Here is a 24,974-nt window from a genome sequence, read left to right on the forward strand (position 1 = left end):
CGTTACCAACGCCGGTAGTTTCGTTCCCTTGTACCGCTGGGGCAGTCCTTGGCCCGTAATCAGAGGGTCGCCGGTTCGAATCCCGATCTGCCGAGGTGCCACTGAGCAAAGCGCCGTCCCCACGCGCTGCCGACCAAGGGTGATGGTTAAAAAGCAGAGGACTCATTTCGTTGTGCCACCGTGTGCTGTGCTGCAGTGTTTCACAACGGCATTTGACGTCCTGTTGTCAGGCCAAGTTTACTTCGAGTTCAGGAATGGACAGAATCAGCCTTGCTGAGTTTTGTTCGTTTAGGGCGTGTGCTTTAAGAACCAGAATCGTTTGCTGATGCCAGTTAAATGGCTGCTTCTGAAGACCAGCAGGTACCGCTGCGTGGGGCGACTGGCGTGCCGCTAAAATCACCCACAATTCACCGTTCAACTCTTTTCCGTGTTGTTCCACGCGAGGGCTGCTATTTGAAGCGACGTGAAAGGATTTGTCACTTGTGATGCACAGCGGCGCAGCACACGGTGCGCACCGTGAAATTTGTCCTCCGCATTTAGCCCGCCGCCCTTGGTGCTTCTTGCCGGCGCAAGACGTCCGCGAAACGCGCGGCACGTTTAAAGCGCCATATAATCCGACATTCAGTCCCATTCGACTCGAATAGGACCATTACACGGGAGAGCCAGCGCTGGTCCGGCGCGCCGAATTGTCAAGGTGGGACAGTGTCGCCCTAATGACCTTACAGATGAGTTGTTTTTATTATTATTATTATTATTATTTTAAAATCACCACGATTAAATTAGACGTGGAATGTTAATGATGCTTTCTGACCTGGAAGGCGGCGGTCGTCCCCCGGAGCAGAGTTGAAAAAGACGGACCGTAAAGTCCCCGCGTCCATGAAGCCGAGCTTCGGAGCCGCGGTCGTCGCGGCCGGGGCGTCGGGGCTGCTGGGCTTCGCGCTGCTCGCCCTGGCCATCGGCAGCGACTACTGGTACGTCGTGGACGCCGAGGCGCTGCGGCGGGAGGACAACTCCAGCTTCCTCTCCGCCGGCGGGCTGCAGAGCTCGCACGCCGGCCTCTGGAGCTTCTACGAGGGTATGGGCACGTTCACAGGTGCGCTGCGGGGAAGGGGACTGAGGTGCAGCTTCTTTTTCAAACAGAGAAAGTAAAGTAGAGTGCTGCATGATAATAACGTGATTTATTGTTCACGGGTGTCATTGAAATGCTTATTATAATTACTGTATTATTGTATTGTGTCACTCTCCACACTCCATGTATACTGTTCAAGAGACTGAACTCTTTTAAGGGGGCGGGGCATAGAAATCGTGACTCCGCCCCTAATCACAGTGGCGAGTTCGTACCTCAGACTGCTACAGCAGACGTTAATTCCGCGTAAAATGTTCTCCGGTTTGCCAGAATTTACCGAATTTTACTTATTGTCTGACTTATGTATAGAAACTTCAACAGAGTGAATAAAAAGATTGTATTCATAGTTGGGGGTCCTAGTGAACCAGAACTGATCGCTTCATCGATGGTAACATGGACGCACGTTGTAAGTCGCTCTGGATAAGGGCGTCTGCCAAATGCCTTAAATGTAAATATGTAAATGAATCGGATTCTGGCTGTGGGGGTTCAAACGTGAAAGGGCAAAAAATGTTGCAGCTTGTAATTTACACGTCACAAGGGGGCGTGGTTTCACATCCAGTAGACACGCCTCCAGCGGTTCAAGGCGGAGCATGTGGCAATTTTTTTCCAGGATTTTAAAATCAAATATTACACCCTAAGCCGTTTTTAAAAGCATGAACATTTGGCTGAATAAGACATTGCTTTAATGCTCACTGTTCTGTCATTTCTTTATCAGGGAACAATATGATTTCAATAATCAATTATCACCAAAGCTGCACATAGAATCTTAAACGACCTTAAAAGTAATAGGCAAAAGATTGGTGAAAAAACAGTATTAGTCACGTGGGCCTAATACTGGTATTAAATTGGTAATAAATTGGGAAATGAGTTGGCTATAAAAGGCCATTATGCAAAATGGCAATTTTCCACTGCATTAGTTGGCCAAATTGGAGGGTGATTACAGATAACAGCCCTGCCCGGCGCTGCTGAATTTCGTGTTTTTGGCTTGAACAGGTACAAACAACACCCAGCATGTCATCCCCGCGGAAGCCTCCAACCACACAGACCTGGAGAAACATCTCCTTGGTGAGTCTATCCATTAGCGCAGACCTGCATCGGTTGCGTAAGGGTGCCCTTGGACAGGGAAGACGTAAATTATCTGGCAGAGGCAGCCTGCAATTTAACAATGCTTCAAATGGGTAAAAAAAAAAAAAAAAAAAAAGGTTGCACCCAGGTTGTCTGTGTTATATATGGGTGTTCCAGTTAGTAGGGTACTGTGGTGAACTGGCAGTGCTAATCCGGCGTGTCCGTGCATCACTCCTGCCGCGATCTGAGGCCACTTCAAAACTGAAATTGAGCGCATGATGTAAGTGGGTTTTTTACATTTTTTTTTGTCACCCGAGCCTCGCTGTCTGAATGCTGCAGCGTGGCTTTCACACATCCCCACAGCTTCTGCTGCTTCTTCCCGCGTCCCAGATCCTTTCAACAGATGCATCGACGTGGAAAAAATTGAAAGGTTTCGAACTCTTACTGCAGGTCGCCTGTCCTACGTACACGTGTTGTAAAAATGTTATTAAGTGCATATGATTTTGCTCTCTTTCTATGCTGAAATATAGGCTTCGGCTGTGAGAGTGAATGAGATGTGAGTGTCGGTGTTTTAGTTTGCGCTCTGCTGACCTTCGTCACGCGTCCTCCTCTGGACTATTGTACCTTGTCACACAATTCTGGAACGTGGCTCGTACAAGTTATCGGCAAACGAGGAAGCACTTGTATTTTCACGTACTGATTATCAATATGTGTATCTGCACACATGCTGGGTTTTATGTGTCACGTGAAAGCATCTTTATTTAGGTCTGTGAACGTGCGAATGAGTTGTCAGGTGGGCAAATGCCACTAGACTTCATATCGGCAAAAAAAACCCAACATCTAGTTGCAAGAAGTCATAAAACAACATGCCATAACAATAAGCCAAATATTGATTTTTGTCTCTCCCCCTTCCTGCTTTCTTTATATGTTGAGTTATTTTGTTGTCCAGGTACACCTTGGAAGGACACACATCGTTTCGATATTCATCTGTGCCTAGAATTTGACCACCGCAGTGCAGCTCTACTGGGTGACAGACGGGTATAGTGCGGCGACCCCTCCGTCCTCAGCGCTGGGTCTGCTGTTCTGCCATTGCCAATTTGGAATAGATGGAAATGTGCTTCATGGAGGTGTTAGAGGCTCAGAATTGGTAAATGGGCCCAGGGCCACACAAGTCTCGAGTGCAGCGTGAACAAGCAGGAAAAATCAGATATGATTACTGTGCGCTTTGAGTTTACTGATGTGGCCGGCACCAGAAAAAAAGCGCTAATGGGATTTAAGCACACACAAACCCGGAGTAAAATGATTTATATATTAATAGATTTTGTAAATGTCAGTTTTAGGGTGTGACTGCATGAACCGCGCTTGTCACGGTCAGGCATATCTGAAAACGAAGGGTCGCAAATGAAAATATTAACAATGTTGGCAGGCCAAGGCAATAAAACCAATGAAGTCCATGATTCACTCCCGTGAAAAAACAACGTATTTGCATAATAAAAAGGCAGAGGGAGCAGACTGTGAATCCCACTCCTTCTGCCGTTTCCGAAACTGTCTGCACTTGATGAAAATGTCGTTGTGATTGTTCTCACTAAAATTGCTGTGGAGCATCTGGCAGCCAAATTAGAAAGTTTGAATTAGCCTTGGTGGTCCTACGTGGCCATTAAGTGACAGTGGTGCCTTGCATATTACAGCCTTTCCCTCATTCACTATCCACAACTGCCTGGTCCTAATCAGGCAACAAATTCCAGGAGACCATCAACTCACATGCTCCCATCTGCGGACAGTATCGCCAATAATCTAGTTCGCAGGCCTATGGACCGTGTGAGCATGCAAAACTCCACACACCAGAGCTGGGATTTGAACTCAGGACCTTGGAGGTGTGAGGCCACGTTGCTAACCACCACAGCATAGGATTGGTCTATGAACTATCCTGGATAAATAATTGGTGGTGGGTTATGTACTAATCAATGGTGTACTACTGCATGCTGCATTCCGGTTTTATGGAGTCCCGAATCACCTAAAATCACCTAAAAAATAAATAAATGACCGGGCACCCCTCAAAAATGAGGAGTTAGGTAATACCACTCAGGGGGGTGTGTGCTATTATTTTGCTGACGGATGAAATGAATAAAGAAAATCTACAGGTTATGCATGATAATTAATATATTTATTAATTGGAATAATGTGATTAAATTGGGGGGTTTTATTAGTTGGATATGTTTTTTGTGCTGGACACGACCTCCTTATCCCTCCCGCAAATTACTCCTATGGATGATACTATGAAAGTGAAAGTGAAGTGATTGTGACACACTGCAGCACAGCACACGGTGATGCAACGAAATGTGTCCTTTACATTTAACCATCACCCTTGTTGAGCAGTGGGCAGCCATGACAGGCGCCCGGGGAGCAGTGTGCGTGTACGGTGCTTTCCTCAGTGGTACGTCAGCAGCTTGGGATTCTAACCGGCAACCTTCCGATTATGGGGGCCGCTAGGCCACCACTGCCCAGCATGCAAGCCAATATTCCTCAATGCTATAGGGTGGCCCAGCAATTCATATATTTTTCTATATTTGGCCCTCATTGAAATACTTTTGAACTAGAATGAGGTCTGATACTTTCGGTCAAATTAACTAGGACAGTGATCATTTGATATACACCCAGTTGTACTAGTTTATGATATCATGAGTATCATGAATTTCTTTGCAGATGACTAGCATTTAGTGTGTTTTTGGGACACTTTCATCCTGCTATGACCCGCTGTGTCAAAGCACAGGCTGAACTTGCAGACCAAATCTGTTCAAACTAGCTGGTTAACCTGCTCCATCATCTATACCCGCTTAAACATGCCATGCTGGTGTTTTAGTTGGTCTAAGCAGGTATGACCAGCTAAACTGTGTGAAAACATTAACTTTGAGGTGATCAGACTTCATGGTCCAACTAGCTGGTCAACCAACTTATCAGTTTTTCTATTTGCGCCATGCCTCTGTCCACAAAACTGATTTACAACCCAGTCATCTGCCGTCGTTGGTAAACAGCAGCTTTAAGACAGAAATGGCTTCAGTCTGAAGAGTCTAACAAGACCAGGCGTCCATTATTTCTACCCACTCACAGGCTTGCGCAGGAGACAGAACCAGTTATTACTGTTTCAGGGCTCCGTTTATCACGGTTCCCACACTAATAGCGTTTTTTGGAACTACGTATTACAGTTTGTCATGAATGATTTGATGATTTGTGGGCCGCAGTATATCACGGTGTAAGGTCTAGTTAATGTCTTGGTATCCCTACGCAGTTTTTTTCTCTTTCGCACTTGTGACCAGTTTGATGGACCATTACTGAACTTGATCAGATGACTGATGTGAAGTGAAAAAGTGAAAGTGAAGTGATTGTCATTGTGATACACTGCAGCACAGTACACGGTGATGCAACAAATTGTGTCCTCTGCTTTTAACCATCAGTGTGTGGGGACGGTACTTTGATCAGGGGCACCTCAGTGCCACAATGCTGTATTTTATGCCACTGTTTTCGACCCCATACATGCTGGGATTCAAACCGGCAATCCTTCTAATTACAGGGCCACTTTCTTAACTGCCCCCTTTGGAGGCACAAAAGTGTGCATCCAGGGTGTTGGGACAGGGTGGAAAATGTGAATAAAAAAAATATAAAAGCAAGCAATACATTTTCCTCATTTTTTGCAGACAGAATGAACATAAAATAATAATGTTTTTTCTTGTCAACATTATTTAATTTGTAAAGGCTTGCACATTGGGACATTATGGGCATTTACCACTTTGTACAGTTCCCCTGTCTTTTAACAACACTTTAAAGGGCATTTAGGCATTGAAGAAGTAAAGTGTTGGAGGTGTTAGTTTCTCCCATTCTTCCTGCAAACAAGGTTTTAGGTGTGAAACAGTACGGGGACAAACATCCTTTATAGACAAACCAGGACTGCAGACAGGCCAGTCAAGCATCCGCACCCTCTTCTCACGCAGCCATGCCATTGTTATGCACGCAGTATGTGGTTTGGCATTGTCTTGCTGAAATAAGCATGCTCGTCTTGAAGACAGCATTTGTTCCTCCAAAACTGAGACATACTTCCCAGCATTGATGGTGCCATCGCAGAAGTGCAAGTTACGTTTGCCGAAGGCACTGACACAACCCCATACCATGACAGAAACTGGCTTTTGGACTTGTTTCTGGTAACAGTCTGGATGGCCCAGAGAAGTCGACGGCGCTTCAGGACACTATATATGTCAGGCTTCCTTTTGGCACAGTACAGTTTTAGCGGGCATTTCCTAACGGAACTACGTACTGTAGAGCTTGAGAGTGACTTCCTGAAGTAGTCCTGAGCCATCGCGTATATATCACTTATTGATAAATGACGGTTTTTAGTGCAGTGCCGTCTGAGGGCTCACCAGTTTCAAATCACATCATTATTCCGTTATTATACCTCATTACTACCCCCGAATTGCCCCATCCCAACTTTTTTTGCAATATGTTGCAAAGCCTGAATGACAAGAATGGATGCTTATTTACAAATCAAATTATGTTGACAAAAAAACATGAATTATCTTATGTTCATTCTGTCTGCAATGAAATAAAAGTGAAGGGAAATTGAATTACTGCTTTATTTTATTATTCACATTTTCCACCCTGTTTCTGATTTGGGGTTGTAGAAACAATGGCACTTTTTCTAAACCATTTAATCATACTTTGAAACTCAATTTGGGCTTTTGTTGTGTTTTGAGCCTCCATTGAAGCCTCCACACTGAACAAGCCCTAGAGAATCACCTTCATGAGCACATTTCAATCCGTTGTATTTGAACACATAATCACAGCATCATTGAACTCTTTCCTCCCCTTTATGCCTCGTAGTTTGTCTCTGCCGATTCCCCCTCTCTCATTAAAAGACTCAATTATTGCCTAGTCCAACAGTTGGACTTTTACATCAGTAAACCACTTGTCACTTAATTTGCCCCCGTTGTGTCATGTTGTCTGCTGCACATGTCTTCCAGTAATTTGGTGGCGGCCTGGTAATACTTTAATCAGCTCTGATCCTCATCCTGAACTGTTAATTATGTGTATTAAAGAAACAATAGAATTTAAACGTAACTTCTGTAGCTTTATTTACGGATTTCGTTCCATATCTGTCTAAGATGGTCGCAGGTCCATGAAGTTCTGCACTTTTGTCTTGCATAGAGGGTCATCACCTCTGTTCTCCCTATCTTTAAAAAAAAAAAAAAGTGAAATGATTGTCACATGTGATACACAGCAGCACAGCACACGGTGCATACAGTTTAAATTTGCATTTAACCCATCACCCTGAGTGAGCAGTGGGCAGCCATGACAGGCGCCCGGGGAGCAGTGTGTGGGGACGGTGCTTTGCTCAGTGGCACCTTGACGGATCGGGATTCGAACCGGCAACCTTCTGATTACGGGGCCGCTTCCTAAACTGCTAGGCCACCACTTTGCCCCCCCGAGAAAGTGTGTGTGTGAAAGGCCAGCCATTTTTTTAGGGTCCCCTGCTTTGTCTTTGTCAGGCAACGACACCCCCCAAACAGGAGACGCCAAGGGCGTGACAAGGCGGAAACAACAAAGTCTGATTGGTCCGTGGCAACTGGGAGTCAAATGTATAAAAGAATCTTCTCTTGGGGACACTGGGCACTTCTTTTTCCTTTCCATCTGGGACTGGGGTGTTTTCCCTCCAGTTTTCTGGGCCTTTCCCTCTACCTGTCCCTCTACCTCTCTGAAGCTTGGCTCCTGGCTATTCTTTCTCTATCCTTTTCTCCTTTATTTTATTTTGGGTTTTCTGTAACATTGGTACCTTTTTTTACATACAATATTTACATCTGCAATAGTAATCTACTGGTGTTAATAAATTAGAAACAGTTCATTCTTTTAACCTCCATTAACCTCATTCTTTTAACCTGCCATGCCTCTTTCTGCCAGGTAACATCAGATTGGAGTGGTTTTAATACAGTGCTCTGTGTTTTATACTTATTTTTACATCTGGAACTCCCTGTTTTTATGATGGAGTAAAAATTCCAGTTGACACAGTACATTTTCTTATTCATTTCACCGTGAGGCGTGTTTAGCCCGCAAATTACTGCTAATTATTCATTAGGGATTATTGCAATTGCCTTGGTTCTGATTAGTTCTTTAATTTAGTCTCATTATTCTGGTTCAGTCTCGCAGGGTTGTCCATGGCTACCGCTGCTCTCCGTTCTACTCACCATGTGTGTGTGTGTGTGTGTATGTTGAACCTGTCGAGAAAGTGTGCGAAGGGGATGTTTATGGCATACAGGGCACCCTTGACTGAAGTTTGTGCGTGTGTGTTGTTCACAGGTCTGCACAGGGTGGTGGTGATGGTGTTACCCCTCAGTCTGGTGCTACTGGTGGTGGGCGGAGTCACTGCTCTCTTCAGCTCTCTAACCCACAGCATCTGTCTGCTGAAAGGCTCTGCAATCTACCTGCTCCTCTGCAGTAAGTTGTGTGTGTGTGTGTGTGTGTGTGTGTGCGTCTGTAGACCTTTGCTGATCTGCGCTGCAAAATAATTACTGATCCAGTTGTAAACTCGGGGTTTAATCTAAAGCTGTATTAAAGTTTGGCACCCAATTCCATCTCTCGCCGGGGACCGCTGTGCTAACCCCCCTGTTCGGAAAATGATTTCTCAGCACGAACTTGATGTGCACTAATCTGCCGTGATTCATGAGCCGATGTTGGCCTTCCTCTGACGCTGCTCATAGCGACCCTGAGGTAATCACTATTACAGCCTCATACTTCTCCTGGCCTAAAGGCGCCCCTTTCCTGGAACCCTCCACCCCCAGCGTGTCACCCTCCAACCAGGCGCCCTTCATTCAGACCCAGTATTCTGCCACTAATTAGAAGCCGCGTAGCTGTGGTGTTCGTAAGGCGGCGGAGCTTTATGGAGCCTCAGACCGGCAGCATGTATTAAACTGCCAGCCGTCCACCTTCAGGATGCTGTATCTTTAATACCAGCCGACATCAAAAGCTTCCCTTGTCAGTCGCCCCGTTGAGCCTGCAGGCGCACTTTTCGCCACCTTCTCGCTTGGATTTGCAATTTCGCAATTACGGCCGTCGCTGACTTTTTCATGCGCTGAGGCTGTTAAGGCTGGCAAGGTTGATTCCTTGTGCCATTATTTCCTGTCTGAAAGCTCGCACCATTACTGGTATCCATAATCAGTGTCAATTTCACAGTTGCCTATAGAGACCTTTTAGGACTACCTTTTGAAGCCTCTCTGAAAGGAAAATGAAGGAGGTGCAATTTTATTTTATGTTGGGTTACAGTATGTGCGTCGAAAAAATTGTATACTGTATATACAATTTGAAATCACCAGATATGGCCAGCTGCTGCTTACCGTAGGAACAGATGGAACATACTTTTACATTATTTATTACAAATAACAATCATTTCTGCCGGTTGCAGATGAAGAGTGTTGACACAAAGAGCCTTGTTTCAATGAAGTCGAAGTTGACCTGTATTGTAATTTCAGCTGTATACGTCTTATACAGTACATGGTGAAACGAAATACTGTTTCTCCGGAACATTTGGAAGATTAGACAAAGTTACATACTACATACTACATTACATTGCTACATAAGGTGCAAATAGGGGACACAGGCAGTGCAAGAATATCATTTACATTTACATTTACAGCATTTATCAGACGCCCTTATCCAGAGCGACTTACAATCAGTAGTTACAGGGACAGTCCCCCCCTGGAGCAACTTAGGGATTCGGTCAAAGTAAAACAGTGCACATATTGTTGTGCAAAATGGTGGTTGTAGCCTAGTGTGTAACACACTCGCCTATGAACCAGAAGACCCGGGTTCAAATCCCACTTACTACCATTGTGTCCCTGAGCAAGACACTTAACCCAAAGTTGCTCCAGGGAGACTATAAGTTGCACTGGATAAGGGCGTCTGATAAATGCTGTAAATGTAAATGTAAATGCAAAATAGAACAGTGCATTAGTAGATGATATTACGGATAGATAATCATACAGTATAACAGAGGTAGTGAGTCTGGGTGTGAGGGTGTGAGTGTGTCAGTCCAGAGGGGTGAGCCCCTGAGCGTTCAGGTGTCGGATGGCCTGTGGGATGAAGATGCTGCAGAGTTTAGCAGTGAGGGCCCGAATTTATAAAAACATGCATACTTAAATGGATGCAGTCTAGTTTTCCCCCAAAAAGAATATGGCTCATGGTGTTCGGGTAGCTTTCAAAAATTTACCAGCCAATTTGGCTGCTGATCAAATGTCTTGAAATATAATTCCACCTGATTGGCTGTTTATGGTCGCAACCTCCTTGGAAACAGTTTGTACTGTTTGGTAAAGTGTCTCAAGTCATGTATATGTCCACAGGCCTGCTGACCCTGTCCGGAGTGAGCGTCTACATCAGCTATTCCCAGCAGGCCCTGGCTGAGGTGCGTCGGGTGGTTGGCGAGGAGATTCTGTCCCACGTGCAGCTGTCCTTTGGCTGGTCCCTGGCGGTCGCCTGCCTCTCCGTCTGTCTGCAGGCCTCGTCCGGCGCCTTGCTGCTGCTGGCGGTCCACCTGAGCCAGCGACCCCACTACGAGACCAGTGCAAGTGCAATGCTAGAGCCGCAATGCAGCGCGGCCATCTCTCTAACCCCACAGACAAGCACAGCCGTCACTCCCGAATAGTGCAATCGACACAGACCAGCACAACAGCCAAAAGATCCGAGTCAGGCTATCCGTGGATCTTAAAAAGTCTGAAATTACTTAAAATACCTTTTAATACCAGATAAATACCTATGGTGAATTTTTTTTGACGTGACGAATGTTTAATCACCCAGACAAGTGTAAAATCTTGGCTGGACATGTTCCAGGATGTGGTCACCCTACACTAACTCTACTCAATTTACTTAAGATAAGATAAGATAAGATAAGATAAACCTTTATTAGTCCCACAAGTGGGAAATTGCACTTGTCACGGCAGAAAGTGGACAGAAGCAGAAGGTAATAGCATCACAAAAAATAACATAAATATGTATCTGTATATATGTACAAATTTACAATTTAAACAGTTAACAATTTAACAGAATGTGCCCAAGTGTGTGTGTTTGTCTGTGTGTGTGTGTGGTCAGCTGTTAGGTCTTTGTTATAGAGTCTGACAGACCTTCTGAACCTCTCCTTCCCACATCGTGGGTGCAGTAGCCTGCCACTGAAGGAGCTGCTCAGTGCTGTCAGAGTTTCTTGCATGGGGTGGGAGATGTTGTCCAACAGGGATGACAGCTTAGCCACCATTCTCCTGTCACTCACCACCTCCACTGGGTCCAGAGGGCATCCTAGAACAGAGCTAGCCTTTCGGATCAGCCTGTTCAGCCTCTTCCTGTCCCCAGCGGAGATGCTGCTACCCCAGCAGAACACACCGTGAAAGATGGCTGATGCCACTGCAGAGTCATAAAAAGTCTTTAGGAGTGGCCCCTGTACTCCAAAAGACCTGAGCCTCCGCAGCAGGTACAGCCTGCTCTGCCCTTTTTTATAAAGTGCATTAGTGTTATGAGTCCAGTCCAGTTTATTGAGTACATTTACATTTACAGCATTTATCAGACGCCCTTATCCAGAGCGACTTACAATCAGTAGTTACAGGGACAGTCTCCCTGGAGCAACTTAAGGTTAAGTGTCTTGCTCAGGGACACAATGGCAGTAAGTGGGATTTGAACCCGGGTCTTCTGGTTCACAGGCGAGTGTCTTACCCACTAGGCTACTACCACCCATAAGTAAAAGGTACTTGTAGGCAGTGGAGAGCTACAAGTACCTTGGTGTTCACCTGAACAATAAACTGGACTTAAATCAACTTAAAGTCAACATATACAAATTGTAAAACCCTAACAATTGCAAACAACCTTTTGCTCTCCCCAAGAGGCTTCAGATTATGGGGGTGGCCAATCAGATTTCAAACCCCTGCCTTAGCCGACCTGGTGTCGAAAAGATTGATAAATGCACTGCTGTTTGGCAATTGTGACGCATATTTTAAGCGACCAAAAATTAAACACATTGCATTTTAATGTCGCAAGAACACAATAATCATAAAATTTGGAGCTACAATAAAAAACAAAGAACAACGGCTAAAAATATAATAAACGCATTATAAAATGTTTAATTATTTTTTGTACAGTTACTAAAGTTACTATTATTCAGTTATTGAAAGTTTTCATTCCTCACCAACCGCTGGATTAGACTGTCCCTGTAACTACTGATTGTAAATCGCGCTGGATAACCGCCGTAAATGTAAATGTCTCAGACCAGCACAGCTATCACCAGGTCAGATTACTGACACTCATCACAAATTACAGAGAAAAAATGAACATGCCAGTGTGATGGCTTGTGATGTGACTTTGAATTCTCAATGTTGCGAACTCCAGCATTACTGTTCAAGGGTCATTTTTTTATGCAAAGTTCAACCATTGATGCAGATTTAATCAGCTAGAAAATACACATAAAAAAAACTCATTTTAAATACGCAACAAGCTATTTTTTTCTTTTTTTTTTTTGCAGCCAAAGAAAAAAGGCTCGCACAGAAATTTCTGCAGAGTACCGTGATCAGTGCTGCTGATTCCACGAACGAAAGATCACTCAGACTCCACTTTACGCACAGCGCTTTCATCCTGACCCGTGTCGGCTCTTTTGGTGCACAAATTTTTTTTCTTTCTCCGTTCAGACCGGTTTCTCCACCGCTCCTGGTTTGCAGTACTAATGAGAAGCGTGCCATGGTGCTGCTTTGCGGGACTTTGGCTAATAAACCAGCTTTGATCCAGCGGCCTCCTGGTGTTTGGCGCATTGGATTCAGTGCCACACTTGAGACTGGCCTGGATTGAGATTTTAGAGTGACACACACATACACACACATACACACAGCCCAACATTCATTTCCTCGTGTCAGTTTCACAGCGCCTGGGCTGCCATCGCTTTTCCCCGTGATGAATTTCCGTGACGTTGCATGCAATTGATGGTCATGAAAGTGTCAAACTTGTAGCGAGCAGCTCTTCAAATTTCACTGCATCAGAGGGGGAGATGCATGCCGATGTCAGACCATGTGCGGCTTCTATAAATGAATAAAAAGACCACTTCCAAGGCCCGTCTTTCTGTTTCTGTCGAAGCCATATCGTGTCCATTCGGGTGCAGTTCTTCTTCTTCAGGTTTAATTAAGGTGTCAGTGTGGTTTGGCACGTACTCACCAATCACTGTGAACCTGCCTGAGGCTGCACTTCTATCACAGGTTCAGCTTTTCTGTGCATTTATTGTGCAGCCTGATGGTTCGTGCGCGCCTGCCGACCTGCCACTCAGTTTTTCTTGACAGTCCGAGGCATTATTACAATTAAAAGACAACAGTGAAAAATTCACGTTTTTATCATTACCAATGGACCTTGCCACAGTTGCGCACACACGTACATTGTGTGTGAAATCTTGATTTCCTTTCGAGGGACAGTGGTGCCCTAGCGGGTAAGAAAGTTGACTCGCGGGTAAGATGCTTGACGATGAACCAGAAGACCCAGGTTCAAACCCCACTTCCTACCATTGTGTCCAGGGGGACTATCTCTGTAAATGCTGACTAATTTGCACTGGATAAGGGCGTCTGCTTAATGTTATAAATGTTAATGGTTGCGGGTTCAAATCCTGAAACGTCATGGTGCCCCTTGAGCAAAGTACCGTCCCCACACACTGCTCCCCGGGCACCTGTCATGGTGCCCACTGCTCACCAAGGGTAATGGTTAAAAGCAGACGACACATTTCGTTATGTCACCGTGTGCTGTGCTGCAGTGTTTCACAATAAAAATAAACAATCACTTTCATATACAGTATTAACCATAACTATTTGTATGCTTCTTTCTGTAATCATTAAAATGAAATAATCATATGTATATATAAAATATGCAATATTTTGTAAGTTGGCCTCGCTTCCATGCCGTTTAAGAATGACCTCTGCTTGCCATGGAAATTTGGGGTCGAAGGCAGGCGGGGTGACTGATCTCTGCCTTCGCTACACAGATTTTATTTTATTGATTTTTTTTTTCTTGCATATTTTATGTCCTCTAGGTGGCAGCACTAAACATACACAGAACACAATCTCTTTGCACCATGCTACAATGCACAGGCACATGCTTCAGAAATTAGAGTTTTGCAGAAAATGACGCAAGAGCAAATTGTGTCACTTGTGTCATCTGTGCCCTTTCCAGCTGTTGTAGCTGTTGTTTATGGTCATCAGATACCTGTTGCCACATGTGCATTTTTAATTATTTTCTATATATATGCACATGATTTATATTTAACTACTTAATTCTGCATGCATTATTATTTTTTATGTATAACAAGCTCAGCACGGTGACTTCCATTCACACTGATTGTACAACACACGCCACGCCCATTTCACTGTGATTCCTATATCAGGAGCACTACAGCGTTGAGCAAGTGGGGAGTTGGGGGGGGCTCTATTCATTCATCTCCTCCAGTGTGTTGCATGCATACACACACACAACACACACACTCACACAGGTGCAGCCACAGGCTGCTGGTAAATATTCAGCAAAATGTGTGTTTTACACTTTTTCTGCTCCTCTCTGTTGACATTTGGATCTCTTTGCTTCTCTTGTGCCAACCCCTACGCTCACCTACACTATTATGACGCTGAGTAAATGATTCCTGAAATGACAGTAAAGTCGAATTTTTAACTAATAAGCTCGAAGTCCGAAGCTGTTTACTGACTGTTTTTTAATGACCTCATGTACGATGGACGGAGACCAAGCCGCCCGCAGTAATGTGTTCCAGGGGGGAAATCTGTGGAATCCAGATAACCCAAATTTCTTAATAAGCTGCGTGTGCAGGAACGCGTTGAGACGGAGCACTTCCAGGGAAAAGCAGAAAGGTCGTGCCTGTGAGCTGTTTGGGTGTTCCTCTGGCACTCTGAGATGTGTGCTTTCCATTTCTGAGAAAGACTTAGAGAACATCTGCAGGGAACTTACTCGGGAGAGGAATTCCGTCCATCAGAACAATCATCTGAAAAGAGTGAATTTCATCCCAGACCATGTGCATTCTGGCAACAGTGTGCACCCTCATCACAATACAATACCATTAATATAACTATACTACACAGGTTCTTTTACTATACTAATGGTGGCAGGGGAGGAAGCAATGGGTGTTTCGTGCAGAATACTTGAATTGGCCAGTTCGCCATTCCCATTATTCATTGTGGTCTACATTTTTCGGAACATTTTATTCTCTCTTCTGGGAAAGGTTTCAGGTTATTTGACTGAGGCTTTTGGTTTAGCGCAGGCAGGGGTGAAACAACACCTTTTATGGTTGTACCCAATAGAGTGACTAATGGACATGTTTCCTTAACCCTTTATCGGGCAAGGAACTATAACTTCAAACGTCACCAAAAATAAATAAATAATAAAAATCTTAGCCGCCACGAGTGAGTAGATTTTCCTGTAATCTCTCAGATTGGCTGATTGTTCTCAGCCAATAGCAACAGAGGTCAACCTGGGCCACTTCCACAGCACTCAACATTCCCTGCCAATGGCGGGACATAATCACATCAAATTATTTTGGCAATTTTGGGTAATTTCAGTGTGTGTCAATGCGTGGGAGAGAGTACAGTGTTGACTCTCATTGTGTGTGTGTGTGTGTGTGTGTGTGTGCATGAGTTTATGCTGGGGTGTGGTTGCTAGGAGGCTTTTGGTGACTCATTTTCTGTCCAGCACCATGGAAACCTCCAGCGGTTGTCGTAGTGAAAACAAAGCAGCAGACAGTGGGAGTTATATCTGAGTGGGTGGGTGGGTGTTTATATGTTTATTTCATTGTTGTAAAATACTTCTTCATTCAGCACTTCTTGGAGTGTGAGAAGAGTGTGTAAGTGAGTATGAAGGTGCATGTCAAGAGATCTATAATATGATTTCTGAAAATGCCTCAAATAATTAAATACATTTCTAAAATGTCCTTATCCTGTCCATATTTATAAATCACTGAAAGAAATAAGCTATATTCTGTTTCTATGAGATCTGGACTGCGTCTGGGTGTGGGGGCAGATTTGGGGACTGCGGTTAATGACAGTTGTTGTTTTCATTGGTAAAACAATATTTTTTTTAAATAAATACATTTTTTAAAAATAAATTACAACTGCTTGAATGGGAAAACACATCCACCACCCGCTACACTGCTGAGCACAGGTTACACTGTTATTAATGCTTAACATTTTTAGATAATCGTTCACTTCACTGATCCCTTGTCAGTGTCTCTGCTGGGGTCCTAGTGCCTGTTGTTACCAGACAATCGGAAAAAAAAAAAAGAATGGGCCAATCAGAAAACAGCAGTATTGTATCTTGGTAAAATACAACACAAAACCCAATGAAAGGACACCCTGGAATTCTTTGATTTATTCTGCTACTTTTAACAAAACCTTTTGTTTACCCCACCCATAGGAGCACAGAGAATCACTTCAAGTCATCTTCTCTTTTAACGTTACAACAAATTGACACAAACAATGACAACTTGACTTGCTGTTAGAGAATTTTCCGACTTATAAAGTCTGGGTTTAGTTGAATGACACGCTTACCTGTCTTCAAAACTCCTTATAATTAGATTATATTAATTTATATTAATATGATAAATACAAGTCGTTAATTTACCTGCTTAGCAAAGCCTATTAAGTAGTGGTAGTAAGAATAATGATGTGTAAATTTCCTATAAGGCCACCGTGGACCGCCTTCCCCATTCCCCCATCCATGCCACCCCCTCCTCCATCCAATTAACCTTTACCTGCTACTTGGGCAGATGGTCGATTTGTTATCAGGCTCAAGTTCATATTTCTTTCTACGTATTTTCAATTTGCAATTGGTTTATTTGGATAAAAGAAATGTCTAAGTGAAGGTGAAGTGATTGTCATTGTGAAATGACACATGGTGACATGACAAAATGTGTCCTCTGTATTCAACCCATCACCTTGGTGAGCAGTGGGCAGCTCAGTGGGACCTCAGTGGCACCTTTTGGCAGCTCAGGATTTGAACCGGCAACCTTCCGATTACACTTCAATACTCGCTAGGCCACCACTGCCCCGTTCTATTGCTATTGTGAGAAGCTATTGTGAGAAGCTATTGTTCGGCAGTGGTGGCCTAGCGGTTAAGGAAGCGGCCCCATAATCAGAAGGTTGCCGGTTCGAATCCCGATCTGCCAAGGTGCCACTGAGGTGTCACTGAGCAAAGCACCGTCGCCACACACTGCTCCCCGGGCGCCTGTCATGGCTGCCCACTGCTCACTCAGGGTGATGGGTTAAATGAAGAGGACAAATTTCACTGTGTGCACCGTGTGCTGTGCTGCTGTGTATCACATGTGACAATCACCTCGCTTTTAAAAAAAGAGAAAAAAAAAAAAGAATGTCTACACTAAAAGTGTAAGGGACACCATCAGAAAACTTGCCTAGGGCTCAAATTTATGGCCGGGCCTGCTGTACACCCATTCATATCTTTTTACTTATGCAAGTGCAAACGCGTTGCTAAAGTCTTCTCCTCTAGTGACGGACACTGTTATATAAATTGTCTTTCGCTGACAATGGATTAAGCACAAACTAACTGAATCAGTTCAAACCAACTGAAATCAAACTTTATTAAAACCTCGGGAACAACAAAATAAAAAAAAAGTGAAAATGCATGTCCTCTAAGGACTACCGTTGTTTCCGTATTCTTGTTGTCACAAGCTACATTGTGCAAAAAATAGAATTGTAAAATGCTACACAGGGAGAGTGACGATTTTCATGACGTTTTCAGAGCACCAGCTTGGAAATGTGACCGCTACGTGGCACCATGAATTTTTTTGTAGCCTCTGATGGTCATTCGTTTGGTTTGCTGTCCACATTCTCACCTCTAAAGGCCATTTATGGTCTTTATGGACACAGAAAGTCCTCATTTTCATTCGGAAAGTTTCAATGGTCCGACAGTGCACCTTTAAACAAAGATCAGGTGTATTTGTGAATTGTTCAGTTAGGAAAATGTAATAAAACCACCAGTCTGAAGACAGTGAAGTGCACAAGGCCTGGGCCTGCACCAGGGTCTCCACACAAACAACGAACTCACCATATCTCTAAAGGCACGGCCACTCGCCGGTGTTGCGTAATGACCATTTGACATGCAAAAGAGCTTCCTGAAGACGGGCGTCTTCCCAGAAGAACTTGCAGCACACAAGTGGCATTTTTGAAGGCCTGCCCCCGGCACGCGCACGTGAGGAGGGACGGTCTGTTTACCTCCCCGCGTGGGATTCCCGGAATCGAACCGCTGCAGACACAGAGCGGGACTTCCTCCGCAAAGAACCTGAAAACCAGCAGGAACATCTTGATCCCTGCACATGCCGTTCCCGCTCACTCGGCCGCATTCCTCGCCACGCACGCTGAGAAGGAGAAGGAGGAGCAAGCGGTTCGAGATAAGAGCTCACAGTCACGTTTCCCGCGAAGAGGGCAGCATTGTCGCTTCTAGATTCTGTGGAATCGAGTCATGGGACGGACGAGGTGTTCCGAGATTGGAATTGCCCTGGAATTTTATTAATTATAACGAAAAATGCAGATCATTGACACACAGGAAGGTTCTAATTTTTCAGAATTCAATGCAATCTAACAGGATTGAGTAAGTGACCATGTGATTAAGAAAGGCACATCAAGTGTCATGAGGTTTGAGGTATGTTGTGTGTGTGTGTGTGTGTGTTTTCACCTGAAACTACCCGCCTCGTACCTCATATGGTGTGTGTGTGTGTTTGGGGGGGTGGGGGTGGAATGGGGGTTCCCAAGCTGTTTCAGAAGGTCACCTTCTGCTCCCGGGTCATCATTTGCCCGTTACCGTTACACCTGCATCAGAACAACCACGTTCACTGATGCGGTTCCATCATTTTGACAGAATTACCGTAAAGCAGTTATAAAGCACAGCTTTATCTGTACTGTACTCGCTAATCCTGGTCCGGGCCAATCTTCTACCGTTTTACTGCTACTGGGGAACATTTTGGTTCTAACCGGAACCTTTGAAATAATCACAATCCTCTTCGTAACTAAGTAATATGTGTCACTCGTGGCCGTGGTTCAGACAGGTTCTTGTTGCGCGTTTGTAGTTCTTCTGAAGTACCATTTTACCGTTAAATTCTTTTGATCTAACATCATGGCTCGGGTGGCGTCGGGGTGATGCGCCGCGGCTGCTTTGGTGCGCGTGGGTGTGTGTACACAAACAACAATTCTTCTGAGGAACAGGCGTGGACGTACTCTACAGACGGGGACACAACGTTCTGATTCGACCTTTTCCTGCCGGCAGGTAAATTTGACTTCGTGAAAAGAATTAAGCTAAATAGATTTGGGTCAATGAATGTAATGGGGATCATGTTTTGGCCTAGGAGTTACGTAAATATATATTTCTTAATTTATTTTTTAGATGAGCAAAAAAAAAAAAAACATACTTTCTTAGTATTCCGCAAAGTTTTCACCGTTTCTCGTTTGCTTAAACTGCGAAACTCTATAAAATCTCCCTACAAACCGATTAATTTCTAAACAGGTGTATGTTAAGTTTAGGGGCTCTCACACTCTTGGACCAGATGTCCTCACACAACATGTGGTCCCCACAAGACCTTGTGTTTGTGTCCCAACTAGGTCAATTTAGGGGGTAAATAGGGTGAGAAGTAAGAACAAACAGAAGAGGTGAATATCATATCGCACCACCGATGACGATGACATCATCTCTCAGCCCGCTGGCTGGAGCAGGAAGTGTGTTTCCACGCAACAGGACATCCAGATTCCAGGGAATTTCATCCAAACTCAGTCAAATGACGACACAGACGGGCAGGTGTGGGTTTTTTTTTCTTCATATAAAAAATAGTGCTCTTTAATATAAGTTATCACAAAGTCATCATAAATAGAAAGATGTGCAAAATTCATTTCAGTCGCCTCGGCTCCAGCGCCTGCTGCCGTACGCTCAGTGGATGAGAGTAAAGCTGGAGTTATTCTCTGATGCTCTCTGCTAACTCACACAATTTAACAGGAAGATTAAACATCTCCTTTTAATACATTTCTGAGCCAGCTGCCCCCCTAACACACACACAAAAAAAAAAAGTTGAAGAAATCCACAGAACTCTCCGGTCCGTACGAACACATCGCTCTGAGGAAGTCGGCCAGTTCACAACCCTGACGTTGTGAGTTGTGTGTTCCTCTCCTGCCGGGAACTTCTGGGAGGCCGAAGTCGCCCCATTGGCGCGGCCAGTTTGGGTTTCTGGTCAGTGGTCCCCACTCGCCTCGTTTCCGCTCAGTCATGCTGAGCTGGGCAGGTCGGTGTGTGGCTCCGCAAATATTTACTCGGGAGAGGCGGGGATGGATTTCCGACGAGACCCCGCCCATATCCTGACACCAGAGCATCGGCTCCACCAGTTCGTGTGTGTGTGTGTGTGTATCTGTGTGTGTGTGTGTGTGTAAACACGTCTTACAGAGCGCGTGTGTCCATCAGATGGGCAAGTCGTACTCCTGCAAGAACTCCTGGAGCGTGAGGGGCAGCTGATTCCGCTCGGCACAAGCCCCCTGGTGTCCGTTCACCGTCCTCCGGCAGAGGTGTTTGAGGGAGGTGAGCTCAGTCCTGAGGGGGTGCAGCAGGGACAGCGGGATCTTCTCGCCGTCGGAGTAGATGTAGCTGCTGGGCCTGCCCGAGTTGGGGTGGGTCTGGGGCATGTAGTGGTGGACGAGCTTCAGCACACAGTCGAACTGCGGCACGGGGTGCGGCCCGCTGGGCTCCGACTCCAGGCGGAAGGTCCTGGCGTCGCTCTTGATGCGCAGGTTCTTGGTGCCGCTCTCGGTCTTGACGCTGAGCGTGAAGAAGTGGTGGGCGTCGGAGCTGTCGCGGAGCAGGAAGGTCCCGGTCGGCTGCTTGGCCAGCAGGCGGTTGGCCTCCTTCCCGCTTATGGGCCCCCAGTAGAAGCCGCTCTGCTCGAGCCGGCGGTGCGTCCGCACCACCATCTGCAGCTGCGGCTCGCCCAGGAAGGTTTTGCAGTGGGTGGGCAGCCTCCTCGCGGCGCCGGCGAGCCCCGGCTCGAACTTGCTGTGCGTTACCATGGCGGAGACCCAGGAGCGAGGGGCGGAGCCAGAGATTTGGCCGGGGCCTTGAAATTCTGAGGGGGAACAGAGAACAATGAGGTGAGACAAACCACCCTCGTCAACATTATCAGCAGCAAAACTACAAAAAACTACTTTCCAAAAGTAACCTGCGCCTCTCATCTTCTTCTTTGTAGAAATTCTAGTTTTTTTTTTTTTTTTATCAGATCTGAATCAGCCACAGTCTTTCCCAGCAGCATGACGTTATCACGCTCTTTACCTTCAAAGCTAAACTCCGAAATCTTTTCACATTTTTAATTGTTATTATTATTTTTTTTGTACTATTAAAAACTTCCACGCTGGCTGGTACGACGGACAACGTGATGGGAGCGGGGACTGTGTGAAACTCACCGTGTCGGTGGCGGTGCAGGGGACGCTCGGGACGGTGGGGACAGTCGCTCTCGCTCGCGGCAGCTGCGTCCGGCGTCGCGCGGCGTCTCGCCGCTCTGCGCGCGCATATAAACGCGCCGCAGGCCCCGCCCCCCCCGGCCGTTCCAGTAAACGCGGCCGGGCGGCGTGTCAGTAAAGCGTCCCCTTCTTCTTCCCCTTCTTCTTCTTTCTCTTTTTTTTTTTTTTTTTTTTTTAATAGCCCGATTCCTGGTACTCGCCGAGGTCCTCCCCTTCCCCTCCTCCTGCTCGTGACGCGGAGCCTCCTCCCCCTTTTTACTGTAAACTCTCGCCCGCGGACGCCGACAACGCGAGATTTCGTTTAGTAGCGGGATTTGTTCCTGTGCCTCGGTTCTCCTGCGTTCCACTGCGGCGTGGAGAAGTTGGGAGCTGAATCGGTTTTACAAACCCGCTCCCTTTAAGTGTTTATTGTACACAGTTGTATTTATTAGGTTTTTATTTTGCGTTGTGTGCATATGCTTTCTTTTTATGCCATTTTGAAATTGGGGTGGTGGGCAAGACCTCAATTTCGTTTACTGTTGGACTAAGTACGATTTTTCAATGACGATAAGTTCTTTAAACTTAAACTTAGACTTATTCTTAAATGCAACGTACCTTAGAGAAAGAAAAAAAGCTAAAATAACTCAATTGAAGACAAAACAACAAAACATAATTTACATCTACCTGAGATCTATGCTGGTTTGACAATGTTAGGCCTTGTTGTTGATGCATAACTTAACGTATTGATTTACCGTAAGATTCTGCGTATTACATTTTAAAGCCTCGTGAGGTCTTGCTCCAGTTTATCTTAATAACCTACTAGTCCCTCATAACCCACCATGCTCCCTTCGTTCTGTGGAAGAAGCTTTACTCGCTGTCCCCCGTGTACACAAAGTCCCTGCTGGAAATAGAGAATTTGCTTCTAGAGCCCCAAATCTTTGGGACAATCTTCCGAGGAACGTATGGGATTCAGACGCAGTATCAGTATTTAAATCCAGGCTAAAAACCTACTTATACAGTCTAGCCTTCGACAACACTCCCCTCACCATTAGTAGCACTGCAGTAAAGTGATTGTCATACACAGCACACGTGACACAACAAAATGTGTCCTCTGTATTTAACCCATCACCCTTGGTGGTAGTAGCCTAGTGGGTAACACACTCGCCTTGTGTCCCTGAGCAAGACACTTAACCCTGAGTGTCTCCAGGGGGGGACTGTCCCTGTAACTACTGATTGTAAGTCGCTCTGTATAAGGGCATCTGGTAAACGCTGTAAATGTAAATGGTGAGCAGACTGAACGAATATTACGGTAAAAGTATCACAAACATGGTGCCTTGTTAACAGCCTATGGTTGCCGAGCAACATGCATTATCAGCATAAACAGCAGGAAACATGATCTCCGTTTGTTAGGACAAGCGTGCATACGTGCATATGTGTAATTTTTCATTTTGGTAAGTTTCTGTGGCATAGAGTACCACGTGATTAAACAGTACTGGCCAATAATTTGGACAATCTGCTATTAAACAAAATATTCACTTATTTATTGAGTAGTTGTGACTCTTGTTTGTTATTTAGTTTATTATTCATACATTTACATTTCACCATGTTTCCCTTTCCTACATTCACGTTGATTCATATAAATTGCTCCTCTGTGATAGAATTCAACACCAGATTTAAAAAATTTTGCAAGGCAGAGTGACCACGTATGTATCACCAAATGGTCGTTTATTCTTAAAAATGAAATCGACTGAATGTTGCCTGGAAACCATGACAAACGTCCGCATTGTGTGGAGTCATGAGTCAGGTTCAGTGAGAGAAGTGTGTGTGTGTGTATGTGTGTGTGTGTGTGTGTGTGTGTGTGTAAAGGGCTTAGTGTCATGAATTCCTGTTCTTTCCAGAAAATGAACAGCTAAAGTGACACACTCTGTGTCCTCCACGGGGAAGTGTGTGTGTTCATGTGCGTCGTGTTACTGGTAAAAACAGAAGTCTCTTGCATGTCCTCACCTCTTCCGTTCCACTGAAACAAGCCCGCACGTGATTTGCGAACCTCTTACGTCGTCGTTTTGGTTACACACTCATTCTCGAATACAGTGTTCCTGTCACTATGGACTAAGAGGTGCCATCCTGCTTGTTTATGGCTAATATAAAGATGCACCACACAATTGTCACATCCCCCCCGTCATTCATCTGTGTGTGTGTGTGTGTGTGTGTGTGTGTGCGCGCAGGTTTTCATGCTGTTATCAACTGTCATCACTCGCAACTTCCTCACTGGGAGAAACTCGGTGATTCACTCGCACACACTTCCACATTCCCCACTTCCAAGAACCGCGGTGACTTCACCGCTCATTCTCGTTGGTTTTTTAATCGCCGCAGTTCTACGTGCCTTGGTGCCATTTCCCTGTGTGCAGATGTCCAGCAGTGTTTCGGTGGGAGGGGGCGATGGACCACTGTCAGACCGACCCCACAAATTCACACAAAGGGCCTTGTGCCGTTTCCCGGCGGGACAGTATTTTCCCATAAAGGCCTGAGGCTTTATCTCAACTCTTCACAAACATTTACTGTGTTCAGTCAGTAAACTTCAGTGACCTCGTAAAAAAAAAGCACCTTCTGTCTGGTAAACCGAAACCTGGGTTTTCCTCTCCTTCCCATAGCTGGGAAGCAGAAGAGAAGAAGACACGTGTCCCCACTTATTCGTCTCTGTTTATTTAGACTTTTTTGCCGCTTGATATATGGATCTGTGGAGATCTCCTGTGCTCTCTGCAGGGCAGACATGTTCATCCTCAATAAAGAAACAAAATGCAAATATTGGATTCATGAAACATCATTTCAATGAATCGTAGTGCTCAACATTTTGTTAAAACTTCCACTTAGGATCTGCATATTTCTAGGGAAGGTTAGGCTTGTGGTCCTGCATGTTTCATTATGAAATGAAGAAATACCAGCAGCAGCATTAATCTGTAAAATGTGCTGAGTTTTTAAAATAACTAGTTCAGGAAGGGACTTTGTAAAAATGATAAAAAAAGTGAACGCGGTAATAATGTTCAAGGAGACATCTAGAGATGTGCTGGAAGAACTGGGTGTCGGTCTCTCCCAATTCGGTAAACTGATGGACGGTCTACGGATGGAAAAGAAAATTGTATCGCTGCTCAGAGGTTGACAGGGTCTCTTTCTCATCGTTCCGGGAAAATAAGGGGATTTTGATAGACATTTCATTCTAGTTAAAGTGGATCAGCTACCAGTAAGAGTCACGCCACACGAGGCTC

At 45.1% G+C, this 24,974-nt stretch overlaps 2 protein-coding genes across 3 annotated transcripts; one reads left to right on the plus strand and one right to left on the minus strand.

Annotated features, from left to right (window-relative positions):
- Positions 1-647: 647 nt before the first annotated feature.
- On the plus strand, positions 648-11,184 carry LOC114794732 (transmembrane protein 235). Of its 2 annotated transcripts, XM_028987479.1 has the most exons (5): positions 648-694; positions 819-1,093; positions 2,120-2,191; positions 8,531-8,668; positions 10,567-11,184. In XM_028987479.1, exons 2-5 carry the CDS (start codon positions 877-879, stop codon positions 10,866-10,868), a joined length of 729 nt encoding a protein of 242 aa, XP_028843312.1. In that variant the 5' UTR covers positions 648-694; positions 819-876; the 3' UTR covers positions 10,869-11,184. The 2 variants fall into 2 exon arrangements, with proteins under 2 accessions (XP_028843312.1, XP_028843313.1); XM_028987480.1 differs by having other exon boundaries at positions 654-1,075.
- An 8,851-nt stretch (positions 11,185-20,035) lies between these two features.
- LOC114794180 (suppressor of cytokine signaling 3-like) lies at positions 20,036-21,870 on the minus strand. Its single transcript, XM_028986571.1, has 2 exons — positions 21,676-21,870; positions 20,036-21,341 (listed from the first exon to the last, which is right to left on the minus strand). The coding sequence occupies exon 2, from the start codon at positions 21,283-21,285 to the stop codon at positions 20,683-20,685; it is 603 nt and encodes a 200-aa protein (XP_028842404.1). The 5' UTR covers positions 21,286-21,341; positions 21,676-21,870; the 3' UTR covers positions 20,036-20,682.
- Between the last annotated feature and the right edge of the window lie 3,104 nt (positions 21,871-24,974).

The sequence above is a fragment of the Denticeps clupeoides genome, chromosome 7 (assembly GCF_900700375.1).
Source record: "Denticeps clupeoides chromosome 7, fDenClu1.1, whole genome shotgun sequence".
NCBI lineage: Eukaryota > Metazoa > Chordata > Actinopteri > Clupeiformes > Denticipitidae > Denticeps > Denticeps clupeoides.

What these genes read in the sequence shown, in the direction of transcription:
- LOC114794732 (XM_028987479.1), top strand. Translation starts at nt 877, where the DNA reads ATGAAGCCGAGCTTCGGAGCCGCGGTCGTCGCGGCCGGGGCGTCGGGG. An exon ending in CCTGGAGAAACATCTCCTTG is followed by an intron (nt 2,192 to 8,530) that starts GTGAGTCTATCC and finishes TGTTGTTCACAG; the next exon opens with GTCTGCACAGGGTGGTGGTG. An exon ending in AATCTACCTGCTCCTCTGCA is followed by an intron (nt 8,669 to 10,566) that starts GTAAGTTGTGTG and finishes ATATGTCCACAG; the next exon opens with GCCTGCTGACCCTGTCCGGA.
- LOC114794180 (XM_028986571.1), bottom strand. Translation starts at nt 21,285, where the DNA reads ATGGTAACGCACAGCAAGTTCGAGCCGGGGCTCGCCGGCGCCGCGAGG.